This window comes from Notolepis coatsorum (genome assembly GCF_963971535.1).
Source record: "Notolepis coatsorum genome assembly, chromosome: 4".
NCBI classification, from domain to species: Eukaryota; Metazoa; Chordata; class Actinopteri; order Aulopiformes; family Paralepididae; genus Notolepis; species Notolepis coatsorum.
In genome coordinates this window covers 11,102,338-11,125,426 of record NC_140168.1, presented here as the reverse complement: position 1 = coordinate 11,125,426, position 23,089 = coordinate 11,102,338, and the positions used below count along the sequence as shown (strand labels likewise).

General features: G+C 46.6%; 2 protein-coding genes across 2 annotated transcripts in view; both read left to right on the top strand.

Annotated features, from left to right (window-relative positions):
* The window catches only part of LOC311226401 (uncharacterized protein), a gene marked incomplete at its 5' end in the record, with an annotated part of 864,333 nt that overhangs the window by 167,098 nt on the left and 674,146 nt on the right, over positions 1–23,089 (top strand). The window lies entirely within an intron of this gene.
* LOC311227557 (uncharacterized protein) overlaps positions 19,114–23,089 on the top strand; it is a gene marked incomplete at both ends in the record, with an annotated part of 8,092 nt that continues 4,116 nt past the window's right edge. Inside the window, one exon of the mRNA XM_084313282.1 lies at positions 19,114–19,123. Coding sequence (XP_084169408.1) covers positions 19,114–19,123 — 10 coding nt within the window. The remainder of the gene's footprint in view (positions 19,124–23,089) is intronic.

The window sequence follows — 23,089 nt, the reverse complement described above, 5'->3', positions numbered from 1 at the left end:
GGGGATTTGATTGGCTGTTTTTAAATAAAGTGCGGCCACAGGATTAATAACGTTAACATTAGTTCGGCCAGAGAAACAAATAATACTAATTAAAATTGTTGGACCTGCGAGACTTGTACTTTGTACTTTGTAGGTCTGCATTTTAAATGTAAGGAGTAAAAAGTTTGTTTTTTTATCTGAAATGTAATTGAGTAAAAGTACAAGTATACAAACCTAATAATACTAGAATAAAGTACAAATCCCCCAAAACACTACTTAAGTATTGTAACGAAGTACAATTACTCCAGTACTTTACACACCTGGAAATGGTCACCTTTGCTGGACACGGGGGTGAGCACACGAGAGGACCTCGTCCCCTATGTTGTACATCACATCATGTCCCTTAGCTTCATAGTATCTCTTCTGTTTCTGTTGTGCTTTGTCCTTTGTGTGTTTTGGCCAGCTTGTAGTATCTGTGAAGCCTTTCCTGAAGGTCCTCCGTTCAGCTGGGTGGGGCTATGCCCTGTGCTATCCTGTATTGCGGAACGGAGTGCAAACGTGAACTTTGACAAGTTCTCATCCCATCTGGCTTGATCCGCTTCAACATAGGATTGTACGATGTATTTGATATTTCATACACTCAGTTTGCTTGTGGATGATAGGTTGACATATACAGTATTTAGACTTGACTCCCCAGTGCTTACCTGCCTCGTTCCATCCCTTTGAGGAAAGCTGTGGGCCGTTGTCTGAGAGCACCACCTTTGGAAGCCCTCATCTGCAAAAGACTTAATCTTCCAGCTTCTCTGTGACTGTCTTTGTTGTTGCTTTGCGATGGGGAAATAGTTCCACCCACCTTGTGAACTGTTCCACCACGACAAACAAAAGGTCCCTTTTTTGCTTTTAGGTAGAGGGTCCATCAGGTCCACCTTGTACCATGGCTCCCCAGTTTGTTGTGGCATCATGCAGCCCACTGGCTTCTGATTATCCGGCTTCACCCGTTGACAAACATCACACACACTCTGACATAGTTGGCTACATCCTTGGCCATTCCTCGCCGGTAGAATTTCTTCTGCATCTGCAGTTTCAGTATCGTGGAAAAGCTTGAGAACTGTACTCTTCAGTTCATTAGAAATAACTATTTCCCAGCCCCTTCCCCAACAATACCTGGCAAATCCTTTGCCCTGTACAGTATGCCCTCCACACGAACATAATGTCCCAGAGATTCTTGAAGTGGCCATGCTTGTGTCTCTGAGTCCGGGAGTTCCCTCAGTTGCACATAACGAATGATGGGATGCTCATCTTAACCTTGAGCCTCACTGAGAATTTGCCGGTCAAAAGGCAGCTGTGCAGTTATGTCCGCAGCTGTCATCATTGCCACATGTTCTGATCGGTTGATATGTGCAACCCTTGACACCATCCTCTCTTCAAGGGCATCATCCTCTGTAGTTTCCTCAGCAAATCCCTGCTACTTGTGTCTCTCATGCTCGAGTATTTCAGTTGCTTCATACCGAAGGAGCTCTTCTCTCTCCTGCAGGTAAGACCATGAAGGCGCACCCTCCCCAGTACCATCTCCACACCGCTCAGGTGTTGTTCCCATGTAGGTGAGTATATGACCATATTGTCAAGCTAGGCAAAGCACTTGACGTTTAGCAGTCCCCCCGCCGCAAACCCTTCATTCATCAGTCTTTGAAAAGTTGCAGGCGCATTATTGAGCCCAAATGGCATCACGCACAACCGGTAAAGGCAGAGGTGTCTAGTAAACGCTGTTTTATCTTATCTTTTATCTTGCCGTGTCCATCTCAATCTGCCAACACCCACTCCTCAGATTGATTGTGCTGAAGAACAAGGGCTCCATGTAGGTTGTCAACAACATCCCTCATGTTGGCCTTTGGGAAAGCACATGATTGTGTTTGCTGCTCATTTAGTGGTCTATAGACTACACAGCGAGGCTCACCAGGCTTCTTTGACATCAACAGGCGATGCATATGGCGATATAGAAGGTTCAATGATGCCTTGGCTCAGCTTCTCCTCCACTTGGGTATGCTCTCCACCTTGTAGGTCTCACCCCATTAGTTAATAATAATGCAGGACCTGTCGCAGAGGTCTTTAATGGGCATGCAACGACACTCAATGTTAGCGGCACACAGCGGTTAGTTAGCACACACACACACCGGAACGCACACGCATGCGTTGTCTTTGTAGGATCGCCGATGCGATACTCCTCTGCGCTTAACCCATCCCGTCGTCCTTCCCCCCCCAAGGGCAGCCGGGAGCAGACGAGGGCTGTGGCGTGAGCCACGCCCGGGGACCATCCAAGTGCTCCTGCCTGTCTTCGGCACGGACGCGACAGCGTTGGCGATCTGTTGTTTTTTCATGTTTTTCCATTGGGTTTCTCTTATCGGGGGGGAACCCTTGTGAGCACGGGGAGAACATGCAAACTCCACACAGAAAGGCCTGGGAGATACCCCACCTGAGTACCTGTCATGGTTTTTGCCTTATTTCACCTTTCTGTGAGGGACAGCTGTCTATTTTTGCTTTATTTCACCTCTCTGTAAGGGATAGCTGTCAATTGTTGTTAATTGCCTCATGGGTCGGCAGGTGTGTGGGCTTGATTGCACCTGATGCAGTACAGCTGTGCCTATGGCCATGTGGAGTCTATTTAAGTTTGGAGATTGCAGTGTCAACTGCTTTTTCATTTTCCTTGTGCTGGCTATACGTTTGGTCAGGCTCATTATATTTAAGTGTAGTGCTGCCCTATTCAGCATTTAGCCTTCTTTTGTAGCCATCTTGTTTTCGGCTACTGGCTTAGTTTACACTTTACTTTATAGAGGCTGAGTCCTTTATGGTAGTGTTTTCTTTTGTTCTTTTGGAACTGTCCGTTGCACATAAACTCCCTTGGTGGAGGTTTATTGTTTTATGTTTTCAATATAAACTCTGGTTTTAGGAGTTGCCTTTGTGGCTTATTTATTCTTTCTACAATACCCCTTTAATGAGTGTCGTCCTGTTTTTTGGACTTTACTTATTTTATTAAATACTCACTTTGAGGCTTTCACCTGTAAAGGTTGTTTTGTGTTGTTTATTTTCCCCCTTCTCCTAAAACGTCTGCGTAAGCAGTTTTGTGGTTATTCGTTTTACGTATAACTTTAAGATTCCCTATTATCTGCTCATGACCACCACACACACACACCCACAGCCCTCACGGTACCTGGCATCATGGAAAACCTGGTCCCCAAGCGGGAATCGAACCCTGGACCTTCTTGCTGTGAGGCGACAGTGTTAACCACTACACCATCATGGAGACCTCACTGGGTAGGGTCATGGTGCACCCTGGCCTTTCAGCGTGTGTTGCTTGTGCGAGAGAGACTCCACAAAGTCATTATAAGTGAGCCCAGGGTCATTTTGTGTGTCTTCAGAGCCGTGTTCTTGTAGCGTGTCTCGACACACACACATGCAATCACACGCACGCACGCACGCACGCACGCACGCACGCACGCACGCACGCACGCACGCACGCACGCACGCACGCACGCACGCACGCACGCACGCACGCACGCACGCACGCACACACACACACACACACACACACACACACACACACACACACACACACACACACACACACACACACACACACACACACACACAATGTTAGCACCGTGCAATCCATTATCTGTGGATCTAGCCCAGGGTGTTTGCATAATAATACACGGTGTTGGTGAAAGCCACTTTTTGAAAGCATCTACCACTACCAGGCACTTCACAGTGGAAGGAGTTGAACTACAGTGAAGCTACCCCGGGGATATGTATACCGTAGTTTCCTTACTTAGAAACAAGTATAGTTCCAAATAGCCTACTTGATTTTTTTGTATCATATCCCTATGCAAAGCGATACAAAATTATTACAAAATATAATACAAAAGGAAGTCATGTGACTGCATGATATAACAACACTATAATGCTGAGTTTATTCCAAAAGCTATAGTGCACATGTTAATCACAAGGAATGTACATTTTTTGTTTTATGTGTCTCTCACCTAGACTGCCAGAAGGGGGGCTATGTGAGACTGTTGTTCATTGACTACAGCTCAGCGTTCAACACCATAGTCCCCACCAGACTGGTGGACAAGCTGATCGAGCTGGGTCTGAGCTCCGCTCTGAGCGCCTGGATACTGGACTTTCTGAGTGAAAGGCCCCAGGCGGTCAGGATGAGGGGTCAGACCTCCAACACCATCACCCTGAGCATCGGGTCCCCCCAGGGCTGTGTCCTGAGCCCCCTGCTGTATTCACTCTACACACATGATTGTGTGGCCAAGTTCATCTCCAACTCCATAGTGAAGTTTGCGGACGACACAGTGGTGGTGGGGCTTATCTCTGACAACGACGAGAAGGCCTACCGGAGGAGGTTGCGGTACTGGAACGCTGGTGCCAGGACAACAGCCTGCTCCTGAACATTGGTAAAACCAAGGAGCTGATCGTGGATTTTAGGAGAACACAGCAGGGGACACACACACCACTGATGATAAACAGGGCTACCGTGGACAGGGTGAGCAGCTTCAAGTACCTGGGGGTCCACATCTCAGAGGATCTGACATGGACAACACACATAGACTCAGTCGTAAAGAAGGCGAAGCAGCGCCTCTACCACCTGAGACAGGTAAGGAAGTTCAGAGTATCGGGGAAGATACTCCAGTCCTTCTACTCCGGAGCTGTAGAGAGCATCTTGACTGGAAACATCACTGCCTGGTATGGAAACAGCACGGCACAGGACAAGAAGGCTGAGCGTACTATGGGTATTGCACTACCACCCCTGCAGGTCTTATATAACAAGAGGTGCAAATCCAGAGCCTGCAGAATAATGAAAGACCCTCACCACCCCAACAACAGCCTGTTCAAGCTGCTGCGGTCAGGCAAACGCCTGCGAACACCAGCAACTAGGACAGAGAGACTTCGGCTCAGCTTCTTCCCCCAGGCCATCAGAGTCTTGAACACTGAACTCTCCAAACACAAGCACACAGGAGAACACACACAACACACACACTGTATACGCTCACACACTAGCAGTCACTTTAGCATGAACACACACACACACATGCTGCACACGCTCACACTCAATGGTCACTTTACACAATGAAAGGTCACTTTAAAAACAAGAACGGGAGGGCGGCTAAGTGGCGCAGTGGGCAAGGCGCTCGCCACTAACGCAGGAGATGCTGGGTTCGAGCCCAGCTCTCGGCGTTGCTACCAGCTTGGCTGGTCGTTCATACTAACACAATTGCCAGTGTTAGGGGTGGGAAAGCTGGTGGGTGGGGATTGGACGTTGTGGACAGCGACTCCTACAGGTCGGTTGGTGCGCCTGTACAGCAGAATCAGGAAGTATCGGGGGCAGCGTGAGCCTCCCACGTGCTACTCCTCGCCACTGAGAGATTGCGCTGTTCAGGTGAAAAGATGCGACAGCTGCCTCCTCGTGTACCGGAGGGGACACGTGATGCAAGGCTTGGTCCTCACTGCAGCCGACCAGTGGGAGGCATAGTCTAGCAATGTTCGAGACAGGGGAGGGGAGAATTGAAGGGAGAATTGGCGAGGCGAAATTGGGATGGGAGAAAAATAGAAAATAAGGAGAAAAAGTGGATAAAAAAAAGAAGGACTTAGCAAGCACTCTATAGATGAGACTCTCCTGAGAAAAACCCTTCAAGGCTTTCAAGGGCTGACATAATGCATTCACCTCTATTTGTACAGATTTCAGTTTTTGGTCCCATGAACATCATTGCTCAGTTCACACAGTGCACTCAACTCTACTAACCAACTCCCTTGCTTTGGCTCCCATCCACTGTATGGCAGCTGTGATATCCTCTTTAGCATGTCTCTGCTGTGTCATGATAGCCCTCCTTCTCTCCTAGCTCCCCTTCACTCTTCTGTTTCTCCAGAACTAAAGAACTAACTAAAAACTCTCCAGACCCCAAAACCTGAACCGCTCTCTTAGAGCAACACTCATATTTACATGTATTGCTACATCAGATTCAGATTCAGATTCCTTTAATAAGCCCACATTGGTAATTGTTTCAGCGTTACAGAGTATGCATTTTTCCATACATTTTGTTCTCTTTTACAGCTCCACGGAGATGTAATCTGGCCCTGTGATCTCCCCTGCTTCTCTAGGTCAGTGTGTCAGATCAAATCAAAACAACCTCCTCTTCATCCTCTCCTACTCATCTTCCTTCACTTTCATTTGACTCTCTCTCTCTCTCCCTCCCCTCTCGTTCTCTCTCTCTCTCTCTGTCTCTCTCCCTCTGTCTCTCTCTGTCTCTCTTTCTGTCTCTCTGTCTCTCTCTGTCTCTCTCCGTTTCTCTCTCTCTCTCTCTTCTCTGTCTCTCTTTCTTTCTCTCTCTCTCTCTCTCTCTCTCTCTCTCTCTCTCTCTCTCTCTCTCTCTCTGTCTCTCACTCTCGCTCTCTCTCTCGCTCTCTCTCTCGCTCTCTCTCTCTCTCTCTCTCTCTCTCTCTCTCTCTCATGATAGCCCTCCTTCTCTCCTAGCTCCCCTTCACTCTTCTGTTTCTCCAGAACTAAAGAACTAACTAAAAACTCTCCAGACCCCAAAACCTGAACCGCTCTCTTAGAGCAACACTCATATTTACATGTATTGCTACATCGGATTCAGATTCAGATTCCTTTAATAAGCCCACATTGGTAATTGTTTCAGCGTTACAGAGTATGCATTTTTCCATACATTTTGTTTTCACATAACAACAGCAACAACAGACACAGGACAAAGACAGTGCAGTGCAGGATTAATCATTTAATTAAATATATATATATAAAGGTAGACTAGCAGGCGGGTCAGGGAGGTGGGTCAGAGAGACTAGCTGTCTTCCAGGTAGTCTAGTACGCAGGTCAGAGAGACTAGCTGTCTTCCAGGTAGTCTAGTACGCAGGTCAGAGAGAGACTAGCTGTCTTCCAGGTAGTCTAGTACGCAGGTCAGGGAGGGATGCAGTGCGAGGGGTTCTTGTTATTAGGATCCTTCCTAAATCCGCGCAGATTCACATCAAAGCCTGTATGTTCCCACTCGTGACTCGTCCAGGACCGAATATGAAGGCCTCTCCTCACATCAAAGACTCTTTGTTAAGGATGAGGGACTAACTGTAACTGATTGGCCGCACATGGCTCTCTCCGGCGGCCGGGGCCCTTTTTTTTTTTAATTTATTTTATTTTTTTTTACCGCCGTCAAACTCTTTACATTCCAGCGTAACCGCCCACCGGCCGCGCTGTAAAAAAACATTTTCACACGACGCAATCATGCGTGACTTTATGCGTATAATCTCTATCGTAAGGGTTTTGGTTTTTGGATCATATTGGCCATCTGCCTGTTCGTGATTAGTCCATCGTATTCGAGCACTTAAATATTATGAAACTGCCGTGTCGTGTTCTCAACCGAGGACAGGCACAGACCCAGATGGTGTTGCCAAACCCACACTCCAACCATCACGCACGCGCGCACGCACACACACACACACACACACACACACACACACACACACACACACACACACACACACACACACACACACACACACACACACACACACACACACACAGTCACACACACACACACACACTCACACTCCAACCATAACACACACACAAACACACGTCACACAGGACTGTAAATCCCTCTCTCCCTTCTCCTCCATTCCATTAATCTCCCTGTTTTCTCCTCTCCCAGAGCTCCTCTAATCCCCCGCCCCGCCCCTCCCCCCCTCCCCCCACCCCTCCCTTCCCCCTCGCCTCCCTCCCGGCCTTCTCCACGGAGATGTAATCTGGCCCTGTGATCTCCCCTGCTTCTCTAGGTCAGTGTGTCAGATCAAATCAAAACAACCTCCTCTTCATCCTCTCCTTTCTCATCTTCCTTCACTTTCATTTGACTCTCTCTCTCTCTCCCTCCCCTCTCGTTCTCTCTCTCTCTCTCTCTGTCTCTCTCTCTCTGTCTCTCTCTGTCTCTCTTTCTGTCTCTCTGTCTCTCTCTGTCTCTCTCCGTTTCTCTCTCTCTCTCTCTTCTCTGTCTCTCTTTCTTTCTCTCTCTCTCTCTCTCTCTCTTTCTCTCTCTCTCTCTCTCTCTCTCTCTCTCTCTCTCTCTCTCTCTCTCTCTCTCTCTCTCTCTCTCTCTGTCTCTCTCTATCTCTCTCTCTCTGTCTCTCTCTATCTCTCTGTCTCTCTCTCTCTCTCTCTCTATCTCTATCTCTCTCTCTCTCTCTCTCTCTCTCTCTCTTTCTCTCTCTCTCTCATGTTCCCCTTTCTATGCAGCTGGGTGATGACAGATTGACAACAGCTGGGTGATGACAGATTGACAACAGCTGGGTGATGACAGATTGATTGATTGAAAATTGTATTAACAGATTGCAGAATGGGTACAATACAGTACAGCTCAATGCACACAATTGTTAAGGGGATGCAGACCAGAGAAAGACTTTCGTCTTGTTTACATCAGGGTCCCCCATTTTCAATTCATCATAACATATATGACATACATGACATACGGATAGACAGTACTGTTACATCTAGACATTTATGACATACCAGATCTACAAATATACAGTAATGTTTATTAATACAAAAAGAGTCTAAAAAGAGAGTATATATATTTGAGGGGTAAGAAACTGTACATTGGAGGTGGTTGGGTGGGGGTGGGGGGGCACTGTATATTGGAGGGGGTTTGGTTTGGACATTGGAGGGGGCCAGTTTCGAATTGCAGCCTCCCGTAGGTGCTCTTTGAGAGTGGTTTTGAAGGTGGGTAGTGATTCACATTCGTTTACAGCTGTGGGTAGGGTGTTCCACAATGATGTGGCACTATAGCTGGGTGATGACAGATTGACACCATCTGGGTGATGACAGATTGACACCAGCTGGGCGATGACAGATTGACACCAGCTGGGCGATGACAGATTGACACCAGCTGGGTGATGACAGATTGACACCAGCTGGGTGATGACAGATTGACACCAGCTGGGCGATGACAGATTGACACCAGCTGGGTGATGACAGATTGACACCAGCTGGGTGATGACAGATTGACACCAGCTGGGTGATGACAGATTGACACCAGCTGCCCAGGGGGCCAAAAAGGTTTGGCCCAATAATGGCCCGGATCCGGTAGGCCGGAAGAATGACGGTTTGAATGACACCCCAGAATACCCCAAGTACACTGGGCCAGGTCCGGCTGCCCGAAGCCTAGCCGACACTGCCAGCATTGGGCCGGAATCGCCCCAGAGAAACTACCAGAACTTGCCCCTGCAATACTGGTACTGACCCAGTATTCTGCCAGAGCTACCCCACTATCTGCCTATGACCGTACATTACCGGAAATACAGTAGCAAATGGTTGATTAGTAATACAAAAACCACATATATTTAAGGACCCTTCCCTTTACCAATGCAGTGTTGGCATGTCCCTCATTGAAAAATCCAGAGGTTTACATTCAAGTTTCCACATCACAGTTAGCAGATGAATGTGAAACAGCCTAGTGTCAAACTCTGCACATTGTACACAATATACACCATTCTGCAGTGAAGCTCAAATATCAAGTAAAGTAACAGCTTACCCCCATACATGCGGGCTACTTTTTCCAGTTAGAAATGACACCATGAATAGGTTATATTTAAACATTTATTCAAAACAAGTGTAACTCTACCGCCTACCGTCGGTCCGGGAGGGCGGAGACTATCACATGCTTCCTCCGACACATGTGTAGCCAGCCCACCGCTTCTTTTCACCTGGCAGCGCGGACTCTCACTGGGAGAGTGTAACAACGTGTGGAAGGTCACACTACCTCTCCCAGATCCTTCCCTTGCTGTGCAGGCGCCCCGACCGAACTGTAGGAGTCGCTGTTTACAACGACCAGGACCCACCCTCGCCGGGTTTCCCACCCTCTAACACTGCCAATTGTGTTAGTGTGGACGGTCGGCCAACCCGGAAGCACCACAGCTGGATTCGATCCCACTGTCTCTGTGGTGGTAGACAGACGCTTAGTCCGCTGCGCTACCCGGCCGCCCTCATACTAACATTCTTAATACAAACCGACTGTACACTTTTCAGAATTCCTGAAATCCGTGCAAGGAGCTGAGGAGCTGCAGGTATCCCGGAAGAAGCACGGAGAGGTTTACCAGAAAGGGTTTGGAGTCCAAGTTCCTTCTCAGAAACACTAATGACGATGACACCAAATACCTTATGACTTTGATGAGTTGCTGTCACAAAGCAGGTGCAGAAAGCGAATGTGAATGTCACCAAACTGGTTCTATGTTTTACTACCAGAGGGTTACCCAAAATTATCTTATACAGGATAGCACTGAAAGTAGTTCATCTGCAGTCATGATGAGAGAACCTCTAAAGAATTACTGGGGTAGCCTAACACTTTCTATGAATACCATTAGTTATAGTGCATTATAAATGCACTCTTAATGAATCATAATGCACTCGTTCTCTGAACACATATAAGATACTAGTGCTTATATTTCATTAGAAGTTGCATCTATAATGCCTTATGACGGTAGCCAAAATACACCAGTAAGGATTACATAAATTAGATATGATATTCCTTTATTGATCCCTTTGGGGAGATGCAGGTGTCATAGCAGCATGGGGGATGGGGGGAGGGGAGGTACAGGTATGGGCAGGGTAATAGTAGAAGACATAACTATAGGCAATACAATTAGGGATAAAAAATAAGCAGTGTAAACAATATAAGTAACTCTGACTATAAGCATATGAGCAAGTAGGCAGTATACTGAAAGGTGCAGATCGGTATTCCCTATCAGTTATACATTACAATAAATATGGTCAATAACACTAATCTGAATATATACTATGAGTAAGTAAAGTACATGTGATTATATACATGGTCATAGCATATTACGAAACGATGGAATGATAATGCACTGACTATAGCAATGGTATTCATAGAAAGCATTATTGAATTGTTGTACTTTTCCAGGATGTTTGGATTAAAGCAGCCCGACTGCTAACTAGAACCAAAAGGAGAGAGCACATTAGTCCAGTCTTAGCTGCTTTACACTGGCTTCCTGTAACATTTAGAATTGACTTTATGGTCCTTCTCCTTACATACAAAGCTCTAAATGGACAGGGACCTAGCTACATCGCCAACACTCTAATGAATTACACGCCAGCAAGAACACTGCAATCATCAGTTGCTGGACTACTAGAGGCTCCCAGAAACAGTCAAAAGAGGATCGGTAATGCAGCCTTTATCAATTATGCCCCAAAACTGTGGAACAAACTACCCCAAAACATCAGGGAAGCCAACTCGCTAGACATCTTCAAAAGACAGCTTAAAACCTATCTCTTTGCTCAGGCATTTCAATGAAACATCAGGGATATCCTGACACAAATTGTATTTACCTGCACTATTCTTACCCAGGGACGCGGGAAGTCTGCGGGAAGTGGGGGTGCTGAGATATAGATTTGTTGAGATATGTTTTTGATAATTATTTTTTTTTATATATAATTTTTATTTTTTATTTTTTATTATATTATATAATTATACTTGTAGTTGTATTGTCTGCGAGACATCGCCACCACACAACACGTCAAAATGCTCGCTATCTGCAAACAGCTCCACTGTCTGTGAGTATACTCTGCTTTGGTCAAATCACATTGAGCGTGGGTGGGGCCTGAGAGTGCTGGGGCTGACGTTCTGCAGATGGATACTATTGAGTCAGAGGCTAGTCATAGTTCAACAGGGTCTGAAACGTGTTATGAGGGGGTGCTGAGATAAGTGATATAATAATAACGTCATAGGTTTACCACTCTGGTAAACCAACACTCTCGTTCACTAGAGGAGACCACGGCCCAACTCCACGCTCTCACGCTCAGCTCTGCCGAGCGTGCGAGACAAACAATGTAACCGTTTTGATGCACACATCACAGCCCAGCTTACCCCACCTGTTGTGCCCTCCCTCTGCAATTTGTTCCCCGCATACATGATCGCCGACATGCAAAAGGTCTTCGACCACCCTCCCGGGGGCTCGGATAGTTCTGCTGGCTTGTTCACGCCAGGGAAACCGCAGATATATGCCTTTACTACGAATTCAGCGTCCCAAAACTATTCCAGGCTGCGTCTATTTTTTTACCAACGGATTTCCAGTTAAGCGTTGACGCTCCCAGGCCGCGTCTATTCGAATCCCAACTGGTTCATGCGTCGGCTACACGCTGTTAATAACACTGCATTATCGAGACAACGCCCCTATGAGGATCTGGCAATGAATTCCAAGAGTAGGGTAAATCTGCAGTGCCGCTCCGCTCTGTGACATTGAGTAGCCTCGGTTACAATGGAATAAAAGCCAAAACAACCTTGCAGTTGCAGTTACACTCCCCGCCAGCAGGGGGTGCTGCAGCCCCCACCGCACCCCTACTTGCCGCGTCCCTGTTCTTACCCTGACTATACTTTTATACACTGCCTATCAAATTCATGTGTCGGTTCTATGCTAATTTTATCTCACTACCTCCTACTGTATGCTATTTTATCACACTTTTTACTTCTTACTGATGCACTGCTCTGTTGTATGTTAAATACCCTGTTGTATGTCCGTTCTATTTTATAATTTTTAGACTATGCTTTTAAGTACTGCTGGTTGCCTTCCACTCATTGCCAGGTCGTTCTGTATGCTACAGTACCATCAATCGCCTCGCTCCTGGTGAGACATCGTCTTCGCTCTCTATAATCCCACGGGAGGATTTCCTATGTTCTCACTGGCAGACGTCGTGCCATCCGTTGCTACCATCTACCGCCGCGTCTCTGGGGTGAGACGTCGTGCCAGCTACTGCCCTACTCCCTCTTCGTGGACCTCGTTCCTGGGGTGAGGCCTCGTCATCGCTCTCTATAGTTCCACGGGAGGATGCCCGTGTTCTCACTCCGTTCCCCTTGGACCCCCTGTTTGCTGTGTTGCCCCGTCGGCAGCGTTCTGGTGAGGCTGTACGAGACCAGACTCCGAACTTTCGTTTTCATTCATGGACTCAAGAAGATATTCCTGTGTACTTTTTGTTCGCCCTTTAAAGGGACAGTGCTGCATTTTCCATTGTTCATGGACTCTAGTGTATTTCACCCTTAAAGGGTCAGTGCTCCCTTTTTCCCCTGTGCAATAAATAATACCCTGTTTTTGGCTAACTCTCATACCTGTCTTGTGTTGTGCTATTGGGGTCGCATACAAATCCTTAACACTCTCTCCCCCATTCTCTCCCCCTCTCTCTCTCTCTCTCTCTCTCTCTCTCTCTCTCTCTCTCTCTCTCTCTCTCTCTCTCTCTCTCTCTCTTCCTTCTCTCTCTCTCTCTCTCTCTCTCTCTCTCTCTCTCTCTCTCTCTCTCTCTCTCTCTCTCTCTCTCTCTCTCTCTCTCTCTCTCTCTCTCTCTCTCTCTCTCTCTCTCTCTCTCTCTCTCTCTCTCTCTCTCTCTCTCTTTCTCTCTCTCTCATGGACAGACACAGTGTAGTGAGGATGAAGCTGGCTGTATTTCTTTTCCCCCTGTTGTTGATTGTCTTGGCCCAGCCATTCGGCCTGAATGGAATGGTATGTGAAGGTTTAAAAAGCCTATAATCTGCGAGGGGATGGGTCTTGGAGCACCTCACACTCTTTAACCTCTTAACTGGCGCCCCCAAAAGTGGCCATTTGGTCTCCTGAAACGGCAGGCAACAAATAGGGCTTTAATTCTATCTATATATTGTATTAAAAAATATGTACACCCGAGCCGCTAGAGGTCGCCAAAGTGGTGTCGGGCGCCGGCGGGCAAATCATCCTCAAAAGGGCACGGAGAGGTTTACCAGAAAGGGTTTGGAGGCCAAGTTCCTTCTCATAAACACTAATGATGACTAATGACTAATGTCAATGACACCAAATACCTTATGGCTTATGGTGACCATTTTAGTTTTTGAGGACTGCATACTTTTTTTGCAAAACAAAATACTATACTCGACTACTGCAACGCACTGCTTGCTGGCCTTCTGACCACTGCCAAAAATTGTAAGTCGCTTTGGATAAATGACAAAATGTAATGTAAATGTAATGTTATACTTACAGCACATGCATAAGCCTGGTCTCTTTTGAAAGAGAACATTCTGATACAATAAAGAAAATGTACTTTTAGTGCTAATGAAATAGAGTAACATAGGTATGAACTTGAGTTTGTTTTTCTGTAGTAGTTGCAATATCCAAAAGTATATTTCCCAAAAAATTGGTATGGCTGGAAAAACACCATGGGTCCATAGCCTGAAGTCTTATGTAGTACATGTCCAGAAATGAGTGATTAGGAGCGATTTTGGTAAACTAAAAAAAGAAAGCTCTGCAGGTTTCAGTTTTCTCATTGACTCCAATGCATTCCGCGGTTTTTCTCTTCCTGTTTTCGCTCATGACTTTTCACCTAGATCCCTGATTCGCTCATCCCCACGTGGGGTATCATTGGAACGCCACACTCATTGGTTTTACAACCCTGTCCAATAATGTTTGAGATCGCCAAATGATTGACAGAGCTGGAGCCTCGGGAGTCGGGGGTGGTAATCAAAAAAGAATATTAACCACTGTATTTACTGACATTCTATCTGTGGTAAAGCTTAGGTGGTGTTTCATATAAGGACTCAGACAGCGTGGCCATTTCAAGTAACGTCTTTATTCATCTAACACAACTGCGCCTGCGCCACGCCTTACAGCAACAGCTATGGATGCCCGTAAGGGACATCCACTACATCTCCCCTTCTCCCAGGAATAAACCTAACCTCCTCAAGTATAAACATCCTCCAGTATATTCAGACATCTACTACAGACATCCATTACATCTCTCCTTCTCCCAGGAATAAACCTAACATCCTCAAGTATGTCGAAATACTGATGTAACATTACATAACATTCCTGCACAGATAATACAGGTAAGTGCCTTCTAGCTGTAAGTTGAAGCACCCCCCTTTTTTTTTTTTTTTTTTTTACTGAACGTAGTCCTTGAGCCATTCTGGCGGCTTTATCTGCCGTCTCGGAACGTCTCTCACTTTAGTCTCTGTACTCTCTCTCTCTCTAGCCAGGGCGCTTGGCACTATTTCCTCCTCCGTTGTTTGCTCCTCCTGTGGAGTCGTTGTCTCTTGTGGCTCAGGGAGAGCTTGCAGATGAGCCCTGTTCCTCCTCACCACCTCTTCTCCTGCCCGGACCACATAGGAGCGTGGCGTGTCAGCCTTCCTGAGCACCGTAGCTGGCCGTTTTGAGGTGGAGATCCACACCGATTGACCCGGTCTCAGTTCCGGCCTCTGTGTGGCCCGGTGTCTCTCATTAAAGTTCTGCGTCTGTCTCAGTTTCAGTTGGTAGTCCTTTTCCTGAAAGGCCTTCGTTTTGGCCATTGTGGTTTCAGGTGGGCCGGCGCCTGTGGCAGTGGGGAGCGGAGCTTCCTGCCCATCAGGAGCTCAGCAGGTGATGGTCCATGCTGCAATGGTGTGACTCTGTACGCTAACAGTGCCCTGTGTGGGTCTTCATTCTTACTCAACAGTGACTTAGCCGTCTTGACAGCTCTCTCTGCCTCTCCATTGCTCTGGGCAAAGTACGGGCTACTTGTCACATGAGCAAAGTCATAATCTGTGGCAAAGGCGGCAAACTCCGCTGACGCAAACTGTGGACCATTATCACTCCGCAGGACCTCTGGGACCCCGTGTCTGGAGTACATGGCCTTTAACGCCTCGATCACTCCTTTAGTTGTGGTAATGGGGGTTTTCTATATTTCAATGTACCTTGAATAGTAGTCTACTGCTAACAGGTAGGTGGTGCCCTTTAGGTAAAACATATCCACCCCTACCTTTTGCCACGGCCGCTGAGGCAATGCCGATGGCATCATTGGCTCTGGATGCCGTGTCTGACTCTTCACACATGTTTCACACTGTGTTACTACCTTAGCGATCTGACTACTTAAGCCCATCCACCACACTGACTGCTCTGCTCTCGCTCTGCTCCAGTAGGGCTTTAGCTGCTGTGGCAGTTCCTCCTGTCTTGGCCACCCCTTTTTGCACTGCTGTATAAGCTGTCTGCAGACAGAGTCCTTTTGCTGTTCCTCAGCAATCTGTTGCAGCTTTGCCTTAGACGCTGGTAGGCCCTGCTCTCTTTCCTCCTCTGTCAGTGTGCGCACGATTGAGGCCCTTGATAATGCATCTGCCGTTATCAACGCCTTCCCTGGGACATATACTATGTGGTATGTATATCTCAGTAGTCTAAGCCTAAAGTGCTGGATTCTTGGGGGTAAGTCATCTAGTGCCTTCGTACCTAACAGAGCCAACAGTGGCTTGTGGTCGGTCTCTATGGTAAATTGAAGCCTTTCGCATGCCCATGTTACTGCCAGCGCCTCCTTCTCCACCTGGGCATATCTCTGCTCTGTGTCAGAGAGACTGCGTGAGATATAGGCTATCGGGCGCCACTCCTTGTTGTCCTGCATTTGGGTGAGGACTGCTCCCACTCCAAAAGATGATGCATCTGCAGACACTCTTGTCTTAGCATTTGGCCTGTACTGTGCTAGCACCCTATCTGAGGCCAGATCAGACTTCACCTTTTCAAAGGCTGTCTGCTGCACCTCTCCCCACACCCAGGCATTCTCTTTCACCAGTAAATCCCATAGTGGTTTGGTAGTGTCGGTGAAAAGAGGTACAAACTTTCCCATGTATGTGGCCATGCCCAGGAACCGTCTCACATCTGCGACATTTTGTGGAGCGGGCATGTCTACGATTGCCCTCACTTTCTCTGGGTCTGGCGCTATGCCCCCTGCACTGACTTTGTGGCCCACGAACACCAACTCTGTCTGTGCGAACACGCACTTTTCATTTAGGGTCAGGCCGGCTTCCTGAAGCCTGGACAGGACCGCAGTGAGCCTCTCATCATGCTGGGCCCTATCTACATACCAGCACATCATCTGCTTGGCATATTATGCCCGTCAGCCCGTCCAAGAGCTGCGACATGCGCCTCTGAAAATGTTCTGGACCAGAGCTGATCCCGAATGGCAGGACGGGGAGTATCGGGGAAGATACTCCAGTCCTTCTACTCAGGAGCTGTAGAGAGCATCTTGACCGGAAACATCACTGCCTGGTATGGGAACAGCACGGCACAGGACAAGAAGGCCCTACAGAGAGTGGTGCGCTCAGCCGAGCGTACCACGGGTATTGCGCTACCTCCCCTGCAGGCTCTATACAACAAGAGGTGCAAATCCAGAGCCTGCAGGATAATGAAAAACCCCCACCACCCCAATAACAGCCTGTTCCAGCTGCTGAGGTCAGGCAGACGCCTGCGAACCCCAGCTACTAGGACGGAGAGGCTTAGGCTAAGCTTCTTCCCCCAGGCCATCAGAGCCTTGAACAATGAACATTGAGAGACACAGAAACTGAACTATCCACACACAAGCACACACAAGCACATACACGACACGCACGCTGAGCACGCTCACACACTAGCAGCCACTTTAACACTCATGCCGCACACACGCACACTTATGGCCAGAGGAAAGGCCACTTTAAATTAGTATAACATCAGGAACAGTGTATTGCACTACTAAAGCTACCTAGCATGTCCTATATGCTCTGTAAATACTATGTACAGATACCGAGATGGCACACCATGTACCTGTTTATTGCACTGTTGTTTTTTATTGGATTCTATTAATATGTTGTACCACTGTATTTTTATTGGATTCTATTATATGTTGTACCACTGTATTGCACATCGTCGCGGGCAAGACCAGCCGCATTTCATTGTATACCTGTATGCCGTGACAATTAAAACTCTTGACTTGACTTGAAAATTGAAACAGAAGCGGCCACATGGAGTAACAAATGTGGTGAGCTCTCTGCATTCTTCTGATAGGGGAATCTGCCAGAACCCTGAGCGTGCGTCTAGCTTAGTGAAGATCTTTGCCCCCAGTTCATCAACCCGCTCTACCAGTCGCAAGGCTTCAACTGCTGGCAGACCTAATAAGGGTCTGACTAAAGAATCTACTACAAATACCGGCTGGGCAACCGTTCCACTTTTGCTCTTGAGCTGGCATATGACTTGCCCTGCTACCTGCAGCACCATGTTATTGGGCCCATATAGCTTCTTATCTGTTGCCATCAAGGGGCCGTCTCTGCTATATTTATATAGCCTGGTGGGGATAGCAGTGACTGCTGCTCCTGTGTCTATTTTAAAAGAGATCACTTCTCCATTGAGTTCTATGTCTGTGTGCCAGCCAGAGACATGATCCTTCACTTCTCCTAGAAAAAGGGTGTCCTGTTGTAACTCTCCCTCCTCTAGCATCTCATACACTGGCTGTGCGAAACGGCACACTGCAGCAAAATGCCCTGTCTTGTGGCACTTTCTACATTCTGCATTGCTAGCTGGACATTCTCTCCAGCTATGGGGGGAAAATCGACCACATTTCTGACATTTCTCTGTGTTTTTGACTGTCTCTGTCTGTCTTGTTCTGGTATACCCTGTTTGTTTGTGACCATATGCCTCTTTCTTTTTGAATGGACGAGAGATCGCATCCACCTCTCTCCTTTTCTCTGTGTGTGTAGCCCCGCCCCGCATCACAGTCTGTTGCTGCTTCACCGTTTCCTGCTGTTTCACTTGACTGATAGCCTTGTTCAATGTCATGTCAGCGTCTAGCTGCAGTTTCTCTGAAAGGGCCAGGTCTTTTATCCCGACAATAATGCGATCCCGGATTAACTCCTCCCTCAACACCCCAAAGTTACAGTGTTCTGCGAGTTTATGCACTGCCGTTATGAAGCTATCCGCGGCTTCCCCTGGCTCTTGTTTACGTACGTTAAACTGCGCACGCTCGAATGCTGCCGGTGCTGGTGGCGCCGCCCTTGCTGGCGCTGGTGCCCCTTCGCCGCCCGACATAGTTAGCTAACGTTAGCTGTTGTGCTATCTCTTGTAATAGCCTGTAATATCTCTCTCGCCGCTTGACCAGTCTCTTCTCTTCGTCTCCTAGGTAACGGGTTAACCCTTCTGACATGGGTTGAACACTTCTGACACCATGTGGTAAAGCTTAGGTGGTGTTTCATATAAGGACTCAGACAGCGTGGCCATTTCAAGTAACGTCTTTATTTATCTAACACAACTGCGCCTGCGCCACGCCTTACAGCAACAGCTATGGATGCCCGTAAGGGACATCCACTACACTATCAATGTATTCAATGTATGGCTATAATTCCTTATGAACAGATTAAAATATACAACACTCATCCATTTACTTTGTAATAGCCTTTTCAGATGGTCTGTTTACTAGACACATCACAGGGTGAGGCACGTTGTGATCGGAAGGTTGTTGGTGTGAATCCCCGGGTCGGCAGGAAAATGTGAGCGAAGAAGTGAATGAATAATGTCAGCGGGAGGGAAGTCGATGGGTGGTATTCTGGTCGTTGTAAACAGCGACTCCTACAGGTCTGTCAGGGCGCCTGCACAGCGAGGAAGGGAGATGATGAGGGTAGTGTGAGCCTCCCACACGTTACACCTCACCAATGAGAGTCTGCGCTGGCAGGTGAAAAGAAGTGGCTGACTGACTCCGCATGTATCGGAGGGGACATGTGATAGTATCTATCAACCCTCCCTAGACCGACCAGTGGGGGGCACATGCAAGCAACAACCAGGAAGGGGAGGGGGAATTGGCATGACGACTAAATTGGGATGGGAGAAAAACACAGAAAAACAGGAGGAGAAAAAGTTGATAAAAAATATATATAAATTTAACCGAAAGAGATTTAACCGTATACACAGTATCCAGTGTATTAAGTATTAAGTAATCTTTTACTCAACTTAAGTACAATTTCGAGCTACTTGTACTTTATGTGAGTATTTTCATTTTAGGGAACTTTAAACTTTTATTCCACTACATTTCAAAGGAAATATTGTACTTTCTACAATAGTACAATAATCTAAACCCATCAGTTACTTTGTAGTTACTAGTTACTTTGAAGAAAAGGATTTTGCATAGAAAACATGGCAAAAATGTATGAAGATTATATACTTTCACATTTGAAGCCTGTCAACTTCAAGAGGACATATTCAGAGCAGCATAACTGGACCACATACCACTTTAACACAACCTTTAATCAGAGCAGCGTAACTGGACCACATACCACTTTAACACAACCTTTAATCAGAGCAGCATAACTGGACCACATACCACTTTAACACAACCTGTAATCAGAGCAGCATAACTGGACCACATACCACTTTAGCATAACCTGTAATCAGAGCAGCATAACTGGACCACATACCACTTTAACACAACCTGTAATCAGAGCAGCATAACTGGACCACATACCACTTTAACATGACCTTTAATCAGAGCAGCGTAACTGGACCACACACCACTTTAACACAACCTGTAATCAGAGCAGCGTAACTGGACCACACACCACTTTAACACAACCTGTAATCAGAGCAGCATAACTGGACCACACACCACTTTAACACGACCTGTAATCAGAGCAGCATAACTGGACCACACACCACTTTAACACGACCTGTAATCAGAGCAGCATAACTGGACCACACACCACTTTAACACAACCTTTAATCAGAGCAGCATAACTGGACCACACACCACTTTAACACGACCTGTAATCAGAGCAGCATAACTGGACCACACACCACCTTAACACAACCTGTAATCAGAGCAGCATAACTGGACCACACACCACTTTAACACAACCTTTAATCAGAGCAGCATAACTGGACCACACACCACTTTAACACAACCTTTAATCAGAGCAGCATAACTGGACCACACACCACTTTAACACGACCTGTAATCAGAGCAGCATAACTGGACCACACACCACTTTAACACAACCTGTAATCAGAGCAGCATAACTGGACCACACACCACTTTAACACAACCTGTAATCAGAGCAGCATAACTGGACCACACACCACTTTAACACAACCTGTAATCAGAGCAGTATAACTGGACCACACACCACTTTAACACAACCTTTAATCAGAGCAGCATAACTGGACCACACACCACTTTAACACGACCTGTAATCAGAGCAGCATAACTGGACCACACACCACCTTAACACAACCTGTAATCAGAGCAGCATAACTGGACCACACACCACTTTAACACAACCTTTAATCAGAGCAGCATAACTGGACCACACACCACTTTAACACGACCTGTAATCAGAGCAGCATAACTGGACCACACACCACTTTAACACAACCTGTAATCAGAGCAGCATAACTGGACCACACACCACCTTAACACAACCTGTAATCAGAGCAGCATAACTGGACCACACACCACTTTAACACAACCTTTAATCAGAGCAGCATAACTGGACCACACACCACTTTAACACGACCTGTAATCAGAGCAGCATAACTGGACCACACACCACTTTAACACAACCTGTAATCAGAGCAGCATAACTGGACCACACACCACTTTAACACAACCTTTAATCAGAGCAGCATAACTGGACCACACACCACTTTAACACAACCTGTAATCAGAGCAGCATAACTGGACCACACACCACCTTAACACAACCTGTAATCAGAGCAGCATAACTGGACCACACACCACTTTAACACAACCTTTAATCAGAGCAGCATAACTGGACCACACACCACTTTAACACGACCTGTAATCAGAGCAGCATAACTGGACCACACACCACTTTAACACGACCTGTAATCAGAGCAGCATAACTGGACCACACACCACTTTAACACAACCTTTAATCAGAGCAGCATAACTGGACCACACACCACTTTAACACAACCTGTAATCAGAGCAGCATAACTGGACCACACACCACTTTAACACAACTGTAATCAGAGCAGCATAACTGGACCACACACCACTTTAACACAACCTGTAATCAGAGCAGCATAACTGGACCACACACCACTTTAACACGACCTGTAATCAGAGCAGCATAACTGGACCACACACCACTTTAACACAACCTGTAATCAGAGCAGCATAACTGGACCACACACCACTTTAACACAACCTGTAATCAGAGCAGCATAACTGGACCACACACCACTTTAACACAACCTGTAATCAGAGCAGCATAACTGGACCACACACCACTTTAACACAACCTGTAATCAGAGCAGCATAACTGGACCACACACCACTTTAACACAACCTGTAATCAGAGCAGCATAACTGGACCACACACCACTTTAACACAACCTTTAATCAGAGCAGCATAACTGGACCACACACCACTTTAACACGACCTGTAATCAGAGCAGCATAACTGGACCACACACCACTTTAACACAACCTGTAATCAGAGCAGCATAACTGGACCACACACCACTTTAACACAACCTTTAATCAGAGCAGCATAACTGGACCACACACCACTTTAACACAACCTGTAATCAGAGCAGCATAACTGGACCACACACCACCTTAACACAACCTTTAATCAGAGCAGCATAACTGGACCACACACCACTTTAACACGACCTGTAATCAGAGCAGCATAACTGGACCACATCAGTGGAGGTCAGTGGATCAAGGGTTGAATGCTCCCAACCACTGGAATACACAAACGTCATGTAGAATGCATACCTTTACTTTAGATACTTAAGTACATTCAATAGCAAAGGAGGCCTTTTACTTTTACCAGAGTACTCATTTATCTGGGTATTTATACTTTTACTCAAATAAAGGAACTGTGTACTACTTCTTCCACCAACATTTTAGAGCAACTTTTTTGTTGTGCCTGGCTGCTATGCAATGCCATTTATTATATTCTTTCTATCTTACTCATCTTTATTCTACTTTTATTCTATTTCTATTCTGTTTTACTCATTTCTATCCGATTCTATTGCTGCTGCAAGGTTGAGGGAGCACAAAACATACAAAGAATTTCACTCTGTGATGTTGAAGTATTGGTGATCTGATTCTGAGTCAGTTTCAAGGTACAGAGTACGTGTCCATGTGTAACTGGATTATTTAGTTCAAATATTGTCTATAAATTAGCTATACACAAGAAAAACCTTATTATTCCCAATTCCTTTGTGTCACAAACTTAATTGCCCTTGTTGCTTCATTATGTACCACACAGTTGTATAAGGCTCTTAATTATTG